This window comes from Cynoglossus semilaevis, chromosome 12 (genome assembly GCF_000523025.1).
Source record: "Cynoglossus semilaevis isolate Cse_v1.0 chromosome 12, Cse_v1.0, whole genome shotgun sequence".
NCBI lineage: Eukaryota > Metazoa > Chordata > Actinopteri > Pleuronectiformes > Cynoglossidae > Cynoglossus > Cynoglossus semilaevis.
Genome location: NC_024318.1, coordinates 14,303,525 through 14,313,355, shown reverse-complemented (window position 1 = coordinate 14,313,355; position 9,831 = coordinate 14,303,525). Strand labels below are relative to the sequence as shown.

Below are 9,831 nucleotides of genomic sequence, written 5' to 3'. Positions count from 1 at the left end.
TTGCTGAGCAGTATGTGGGTGGCAGCGTGCACACGCACATACATACACGTACACAAGCGCTCAGAAAGGATGTTATTGGTCAGATCAGATCAGACGTCAGTAGGCAGTTTCATCTCCAAATATTCACAAAAGTACAGTAGAAAAACAACTAAAACTAAAAATAAAATTGGTCAAATTTACTTTAAATTTATCTAGATACGTGCTCATACTCAAACGCATCATCCACAGTTACAAAAAGAAAACGCCTTTGCTTTTCCGTGCAGGTTTTTGATGAATAAAAACCCAATGCAAAACATTTACTGGTATAGTATTTACAAGTAATAATTACTCATATCCATGTACTTCACGTATGAAGTTGGTGCCAAGTCTCTGAGCGTCTCACAGTATGTGTAGTAATACACTGACACCAGAGGAGGGCGCCATTCTTTAACAATTTGCAGAAAAAAAGGCTTGGTCCAACTACAGTAAAACATTATTATGCTTTTAATGTCGTATCATGTCAGCACACACACACACACACACACAACTGAAATATAATCATGCCATGGTAAAATAATGCAGGTACAATATGGAAACACATTCTTTGCTGCTGCTTTTAATGCAGTTTTATTTGAGGTTCATTCACTTTTTTCATGTCCTAGTCCATGAAGAATATGTTTCCAACAAATGTAATAGTTGAACAGACTTTGGTAGAGTAAAAGGGTATCTTGATGGGTATCTTGATGATATACATATGTATCAACTATATACAAATAACCTTTTAAACACTTTTCTGTGTCAAATGTCTTTTTTTAATCAAAGTACTCTTTCAGTTTCATCACTTCTTCATCTCTTTAATTTTTACCCCTTCAGGTTTCTGGACTAGTTCCCAGCAGAGGTTCGACGCCCAGATCGAGTGAGGACATCACGTTGTTGTACCAACAGCATCCAGCAGGGGGTGGACTCAGAGGCGGTGGTGGGGGCAGAGTCAAACCAAGGTCACAATGACATCTGTGGCAGCAGAGTTGGAACACATGGAGATTCAGCAGCCTTTCAGCGATGGCGTCAACAATCGATGGGATGCGGACGAGAACTGGGACAACGAAAACAGCTCGGCAAGACTTTTTGAGCGCTCCCGCATTAAAGCTCTTGCAGGTAAGTCTTTAGACAGGCTAACCAATGCTGAGACAATACATCCAGACTCTCATCTGATCAGAAATCACAGATTTTGCAGTTGAATGGTTGAGTAGTTAGCAAATTTGATATTATCAGGCTAACTTGAACTAAACTTTTTATGTTAGCTTCCATTATTACGCATATTCAATTGAAGTGATTGGTTTGAGCAATGTTTGGCTTACTTAGCACAATTAAAGTAATTTGAAGCTGTTTGCTAGTCATTACTTTATGTACCGTAGATGTTATAAAGCTAAGTGTGGTTATTGGCCTCAAGCAGTACTCCAGACCAAGATGTCCCCAGGAACACGTCATTATATCTGGCTAACCTATGGTATCTTAACTGACCAACGGGAATTAGGTATATCTAACATTTAATTCCCAGTTTGTGGCGCATTCGCATCTGAATATTAGTTCAGAGAACAGTCCTATACATTTAACTTAAGTGCTGATATTTGTTCCTGTAATGTTTGGAAAGAAACCACAACTCTTTCTTTATTTAAACTTTATTTCTGTACTGGTTGTACTCTTCTGACACCTGCTGGCCTAGTCTGGAGTCACAGACCGAGAATAGTCTTTTTAACTCTGAAGTTTGTATCCTGGTTTTGTCTTAATATGTAGTGACAGTATGTAAATGTGCAAACACAAACACACCAGTTGCCATTTTTCTCTTTCTCTGATTTACTTTCTGATTTACCTTCTCTCTCTCTTTCTCTCTCTTTCTGTCTCCCTCCCTCACCCTCCCCTAATCATTCTCTTCTCTCAGTCTCTCTTTTTCCCACGTCAGACTTCACCAAATAATTCACACTTGTGTATCCCTTGTGGATGTCTTGAAATTGTCTTTTTTCTTATTAATGTTGATGCAGTGGCCTTGTGTAACAATGTGCAACAGGGCTATCAATTCGAAACTGAAATTGTTCTGTCGCAACATCCGTGGAAAACGTTAAAATCCCAGGTCGGAATGTCTGCCAAGTTTGGCTATTAGTATTTCTATGACTGTCAGTCTGTGCGTAAGACAGTCTGTTAGTGTGTTTCTCCACATGATATCCTGGGAAACACAAAACTGGTGGTCACTATGGAAACATCAACAGATCTGCTTACAGCCAAGACAGAAGAAGAGTGAGTGTGTGCACATGTGTACATTTATGTGGATGTGTGTCTATTTTCTGACCGTAGTTCGTTAATCAACATTTCTGTCCGAACCCCAAGTTTTTTTAATGTTGGTGAGGATATAATGGGACAACAAGGAGTGACCTTGATTAAATTAGCCTTGAATGGAACAGGTGTTTGCTCAGTGATAACAAGCTTAGGAACACAAGACATTATTGGGTGCTGTTGTTGACATTTCAGAAGTAGAGCTCAAATCAAACAGACTTTTTTTCCCTCCGTCTGTGACTCAAAAATGTGAGTTTTTCTTTAATATCTTGTAGCTTTCTAAAATATTTAACTGTAAGTGTAGTGGTGTTTAGGTTGAATCAGTTCAACAGTAGCAAAGAAACGAAAACATAAACGCAGAGTTTGAATATTAGTTCAACTAACAATAGTTTTGGTTCGACAAAAAAGTTTATATTTTATATTTATGTTTAGTAAGTCAGATGCACCTTGTGTTGCTGTTTTTGTTTACATCTAACTGAAATGGAGGATTATTTAAATGTGTAAAATGTCTGTAGTTGACATTGTACTCACCACTCTGATGTTCAGAGTCTGAACTCTGCGTCAGGGAGAGTTTACGATGTAGTTCAAATTAAAGCACAGCGATCAAACAAACCAACAAGTAAATCTTGAAAGCTAATGGCGGACTTTATTTCTTTATCGTGTGCTATGAACTAGTTATTAACGTGTGGCATTCCTAGGATGTGGGCTTGAATGTTAGTTTAGATGTGGCTGGCATTTTCCGACATTCATTTTACTTCCCAAGTCTTTCTTTCTCTCCTTCATCCTGCTTTTTAATTTTAGTCAGAATCCCCAAAGATTTATGCACATCCTGCAAGTGTGTGTGAGCTGCTATACACCCCATATCCACAGGGGGTGGCTATTCCAGATTCACCTCAAATGTATAATATATATTGTATGTAATATATTTTATTATAATATAAAATAAAAAGATAATTTAATAATTCCATTCTAACAAAGCTTACATGTTTAAAGTGGCTGACACCAAGATAAAACTTTTTCCAACATGGCCGCCTGTACTGTCAAGGTAGAGGCGGGGTCTGAGTGGAAGGGTGGAGTCAGAGCAGGGGTCATGGTAGGTTCAGTTTACGGTGACAAGTCTGTGTGAAATTCACTACTGCAGTGAGAAATGATTGAACCCTGAACCTAAAAACCTACATCTAAAACATAGTCCACGACTTTGTTCTCATTTCTAACTAAAACTGGAGAGTACTGCTGTGAACATGGAGTGATGGGACAGATCACAGTGATAGGGAACAACATCACATCCCATATAACATATTGTTAACGCTAAGACATGTGAAGCCCAGCAGGGCTGTGTAACAGTATCTGAGAGTTCTTCAGGTCCAGAGCTGCACTTAACCTGAATGGTCATTTGATCAATGTTTTTTTATCTGAGCCTGTGAATGCTGATAACTTCTGACGGGCTTTAAATTGGCTGAAAATCAGAAGATCAGCTGATCTCTCTCTGAGTAGCTTATCTAACAGTTCAAATCACCTGATTGGGGAGAAGTTCATAGAAGATTGCAGCGAGTGACAGCGTTTACTCCAAACACCGACCAAAACGGTAGTATTCTTGGTCTCGGGGCGTCGAGGCACGAGGAATCCAGATGACGGCAGGAAACACAACGTGATGTGGATGTAATTAAATGAACGCTTTCATTGTGCTTTAATTTTGAAGCAGTTCTGTCCTTTACGCAATATATCCTTATAACTGAAGCGCATTTGTCCGAGTTATTAACTCAGTCATGTGATTGTGGTGAGAAACTGCCCCCGGGGCAGACATGAGCTCAGTTAACACAGCAGGGAAAACTTGTTGCAGCCGTTTGACAAATGTACAACCCACTTAATCTAAAGGCTGCGCTACCTCCAGGTTCTGTTTACTCTGAAATCAATCATCTTAATGAAGGGCTGTACATTATCTGGAGGTTGAATACAATCTTTGAATACTCTCGTTGTCAAACTCTGCTTCCTACAGGGCCCAGTTCTCTCTCATGATCTGAGTTTGTGATCGAGGCTGCAGCAGAAAGGGCTGTGAAGAAAATTGCTGGCGTTAGATGGGTTTCTGTAGGGCACTGCCTAAAACTGATTTACACTACGAGAGAAAAAGAACTAAATAGTAAGGGTTTCAAAAATTCTGAATGTATGAACATTTAGAAATGAGTCCTTATTGAACTCCTGTAATAATAATCAATTTAAATATTTCAAGTTTGGTTCCAAGTCTTTCTTTTTTACATATATTTAATATCTTAGTTCCGTGTTGTGCTGGTCAGAGCCAGTTTTTGGAACAGCTTATCAAGTTCAAATTCAAAAACTTCACTTTACTTGCACATAACTAAATGCCCTCCTCAGAGAAAAGTATTGATTTGACCTCTCCAGGAGTAGTGTGGATACAGTAATGTATCAGCACTCCTGTGAGCTGTGATGGAAAATCACAGCCTTTCCTTGTGGACTCTGGTGTGGCAGTCTTGGTTTTTTTTGTTGTTGACATTTTTATTTTGATTCCGTCTGTCAATGATTGACAAAAAAAGTGAAAACGTCCATGGGTGGAACTGTAGGTGTAACATTGAGCTGACTATGACTCAGCTGTTGAGAATGTGATACTCAGTAGGCCTCTAATAGATGCAGACTTAGCCTCGTCTAGCCTCCGCTGTTAACGCTTCTAATGAGACAAAAAAAATCTTTTTTTTTTTTACATAGAACCAACAAGTGTGACAGATGGCAGTTGTTTTATTTCCCTCAGTGAGCCTACCCATCAGTGAAGCAGATGTTGCTGTCACATCTGCAGCCATTACTACAACTGCTGTTGATGTTACTGCCTTTTCAGTTCCTCTTACTGTGTCTGCAGGTGCTAATACTGTCACTGTTACTGCTGCTGCCGCCCTGCTGGGACACAAACGGAACAGTTTGACAGCTGAGTCTTTGAGGCTGGAGATAGGCAGTCAGTAACTGTCTGATGAATGAATGAATTATTACTTATATCAATAACATCAGCGTCAAAGTCATACATCTTATGGCTTTAGAATCTGTTGGCTGGCTCAAAAAGAACCCCCCCCTGCACACACACGTCAACACAGATCATGTGAAAATCTTGTTTCTGTTTTCTGTGTCCCACACATCACCTTGACATTATTAATTCAATAGCTTCATATTCTACACTCTTCTTCTTTAACCTCTCGCCATCACTGAACTGATACATCATAATCTTTATTTGTTAAAAACATCATTTTGATTCATTGTAAACAAGGGGATGCTTTCTGTCCTCCCTCCACCCTTTATGCTAATGAGCTGACATCACAGCTGAGATCGGTGTCTGTGATTGGCTGCTGATCCTCGTCCCTTCCCCCTGCACTTGGATTCAGTCTGGAGGTTTTCAGTGTGTGAGCTGCTGCTGGGCAAGCACTCCCTCTGTTTCTCTCCCTCTCTCTGTCTCCTTCTCCCTCCTTATTGCGATCTCTCTCTATCTTCATCTCGTGGTTGTGTGGCATCCCAGACGTGCACATGCCTACATGCACATGTCTGCGTGCATGTGTGGGTGGAGGATTCAGATGAAGGTGTGACATCTGAGGACAATAAGCGTCTGCTGATTTGAGCGAGACGGAGAGAGAGAGAGACCAAGGGAACCGCTGCAGTTCATCTCCTGTGCCTCTCGCCCCTGACCTCTCTCTTCCAATGTGGCATTGTCAAACTCAGCTTTGAACTCAGGTTTAAAGTCAGGTGCGAGTTTGAGTGAAGTGGACTACTGCGTGTGGGGGACTTTATTAGCCTTCTTCTTCTGGATACAGGAGCTTCCAGCAGGTCCAGAAACCTGATCCAGGTTCCTGGAGCAGGAATCCGAAACCACCTCAAGCTCTTATGTCCCCCTCAATGCGCTGCTTCTTCTAAAGGTGATCCTGGTTCAGTTTGGAGCAGGAACCTGAGACCTTAGTTTCTGTCTCCTGTGAACCTGCTGTGTTTCTTTGAGGAGTTTCTTCATGGAGCTTCAGAGTGCCACAGCTCTGTCTGGAACACTTTCTCCTGGGCCACTCTCTCCATCCTCAGAATATGCAAGGCCTCTGTCTCCAGGAGCCGGACCCTCTCTCAGCCCTAGCCCACGTCGGGGCCAGAGTCCCAGTCTCAGTCCTATTCGGGGGTCCAGTCCTGGACCAGGATTCTCTGGTCAGGCTGCGTTTAACTACAACCAACTGGAAGGAAGGTTCAAACAGTTGCAAGGTAAGAGGAGGAGCGAGGCGGGTATTTGTTGAAAAATGATAAAGCTGAAGCAGCTATAGGTTTAAAGGGGAGGTGTGTAGAAGGAGCTGGCAGGGAGTGCAGCAGCAGGAGATGGAAAGAGGAGTGATTTTGACTGTTGTCTTTCTACATGGAAACATTGGGTCTTAGTTAACAAGGGGGAAAAAATCTCTTGACTTGAAAGTGGAAACTTGTTACAATTAGGTGTGGTTGTGTGAGGCCCCCTGCTGCACCAACCAGCAAGAGCCTGAGAGACTGAGTTGAACGTTTTAATGAAGGCTGCCAGCAAAGGGCAGCAGAAAAACTGTGATTTTAGCCTCTTCAGAAACTGCACGCTGGCTAAAGTGGTTAGTGCTCCGACAGCACAAAACATCACTGGTTCACTGGGTTGTTTTCCTTAATTTCTTTTTTTTTTTGGTGAGTACTTTGTAAACACCCTGTCCCACACCGAGTTCTCTAAAGAATTTGTGAGATTTTTAGCTTACATGGATAAGAAGCTGTTGCTGTAATGCTTAGGTAGCTATGGTAAATCTCAACAAAGAATTAGAAACACTCATCTAAAAGACAACACACGTAAACTCGGTGTATCAGCCACTGTTGTGAACAGTGATTGGATTTGTGAATTGTTCATTCTTTATTAACTCTCAACTGTAAGACCAAGTGTAAAAAAAAATTTAATTGTAGAAGAGTTGTAGAAAAATCTTTTTGTTATTCATCTTTGATCCGGTTCAAGGTGTTTTTAATCAGCCAGATATAAATGGCTATTTATAAGTGACATTAAGCATCAGCTAAAACAGTCACTTCAGCTTTTTCGTCGCATGACTCAGCAGTTCTCAGTCCACTCTCATGCCTTACCCACATGTCGCCTGGGCTCCTGGGAATTTAGCAGCAAAGAAGGAGATTCTGTCAAAAGGTGTGATGTGAGCAGTCGCCGAGAAACGTTAGTCACTTTTTATTTATACTAATAGTCGTCTGATTTACCATCGCTTGTTTATTCCTGCGTGATTCATCGTCAGACAGAAGTGATCACAACACTCTTCATTATCTTACACACCCATGACACTTTTGGTCTCTGAGTGAAAACAAACATCTCTGTAAACAAACATGCATCGAGAGGTGTTAAATAAAAAGGGGTGTGGTCCCAACGCCGGCACCAACTCATAAGAACACACATCAGTGGCCATGATTAGAGACTCAACAACATGAACAACATCACACTGAGTGGTGTGCTCTCCCCTTTGGTTCTAATGAACAGGTGTGATATAGATGCTAATTAATTAGCATTTAGCTGAAGGACTAAAGGAAGTCACAAACTATTTTTTCTCTCATTACTTTAAGCCACTGGTTCATAAACTCACCCTCGCCCACCATGGCTTCACAGCCCCCACTTTGAGAACCAATACTTTGTTTCTTTATGTTCTTTTACTTTTTCATCAGACAGTTTTTTTGTTCAGCATGTTATTATTAGGTGTTGTTTAAACATGGCCATGAACCAAATGGAGATGCTAAAGAAACAGTTCCTCTTTGTTTGTCTGACTCTCTCTTTACTTGTTATTTACTTGATTTTCTTGTTACTTGCTATCAGTGAATACATGCACTTGACATGACTGAGCTCACAGCACACAACTTTCTGACTGACCTGGAACTGACTGCTATCAATTTGGCTCACCATTGTTTAAAAACTGGGATGTCAAGCAACTACTTTGAAAGAAGTGTTTTTATTTTCTTCTCTTAAACAATGACTTATTCTTTACAAAAGACTTTCACTGATGCCCCCACATGGAATTCAGGGTATGTTTATGCATTTTTGATGTGTTGGACATTGACAGAGACCAGCAGATAGAGAGCAGGAACAGTGACAAATTGATGAAACCCCTGATGTACACATAAATGATGGTTCCTGGTGATAAAAGTCCCTAGTACTATGCAGTGTAACTTTATTTGTAACTGTAGCTTTTTTTAGCAACAGGAAACATGAGAAGCCAACTGTTACTGTTGATTTTTTTAAAAGGCCACGCTCAGCAGCACGGTATCGATCACAAAGTGAACTTCAGTGTAAATGAATCGACAGGCTGAATTTAGCTGCGGGATAACAAGGCCTGTTTTAGCACCATTGATGTGATGTTGATGCCCAGAAACCTTCATTTTCCTCTTGGTCTCTGTTATTAGCGCTCAGTCTCCAGTAACACCTTATCAAGGACTGTTTGGAGAGAGAGTTTAATAAACATGTTATGGCCATAAGCATATCTAGAGATCAATGACGGTTTGATGTTTTAAAGTGTGGTCGATAAATACTTTAAATCTTTTTAGTCCTTTGGAAATGTATAAAATTTGGTTTTGTTGGTTTTTAAGGATTACCACGATGATTCCTGAAGTTATGTTGGAGAGGATTATATGTTTTTTTTTTTACAGAACACTGTTATTATGTTGTTTTCATGACTGTAAAAATAAATTTTAAAGTTTAGATTGGAGAATTTGTGGAATATAGTTTGCATATTTTGGGAATAAAGGCGGTTTTGGAGTAGCAACAGTTTACATCAACGGACTTTTTCTCCCAAAGGAATTTGCAAGTGTGGAATATGACTTTGTTTTGAACCCTGTAGTCAGCCTCTGGCAGTGGTTGTCACAGGCCGAACAAATCTTGTCGTCATGCATATCAGATGGATGAGCAAGGAAGAATTTTATTGTTCTGGGCTGCATTCCTGACCCTACAAGAACCGTACCATTTTTATTTTTCTGTGGATTGATTCTTTTTTTTATGAAGACTAGTCATATAGACTCCAGAACCTCGCTTACAAAATAGTAACTATTTGAAAATTACAAATATGATAAGTTAGGTCTTTTTTATTTGCACTTACTATAAAAAACCCAAAATAATTTCTCCTAAAATTAAGTTTTTTTAAAATGTAATTTTATCTAGTTAGCACATACACACACAAACTAACAGTGGCTATGCTAATGCTAACCCAAACCATGCATAGCCACACAAGGAACACTGTGGTGTTCACTGATTGGCTGGTCTGGGACAACAGAGGAGAAAAAGCAAACTGCTGTTTTGTCCTGCTATATGGGTGTGTGTGTGTGTGTGTGTGTGTGTGTGTGTGTGTGTGTGTTTGTGTGCTTACATGTTTCGATGGGTGTTAGTGTGTGTGTGTCTGAAGTCCTCCTCTAAAGGTGTTCCTCCTACTCCCTTTTGTCTCCTCTTTCTTCTCTTCATCTATCTTTCATAAGCTGCTGCCCAGCGTCTGTTTCCCCTCCTCCACCCATCTCCTCTTC

General features: G+C 40.4%; 1 protein-coding gene across 2 annotated transcripts in view; it reads left to right on the top strand.

Annotated features, from left to right (window-relative positions):
• Positions 1-951: 951 nt before the first annotated feature.
• The window catches only part of LOC103387669 (spectrin beta chain, non-erythrocytic 1-like), a 37,831-nt gene continuing 28,951 nt past the window's right edge, over positions 952-9,831 (top strand). Inside the window, exon 1 of one of the 2 annotated variants that reach the window (XM_017037254.2) lies at positions 952-1,134. In XM_017037254.2, the coding sequence (XP_016892743.1) occupies positions 984-1,134 (151 nt within the window). In that variant the 5' untranslated portion in view covers positions 952-983. Of the gene's footprint in view, positions 1,135-5,575; positions 6,538-9,831 lie in introns of those variants that run through there. The other variant, XM_025060763.1, reaches the window with a different exon arrangement.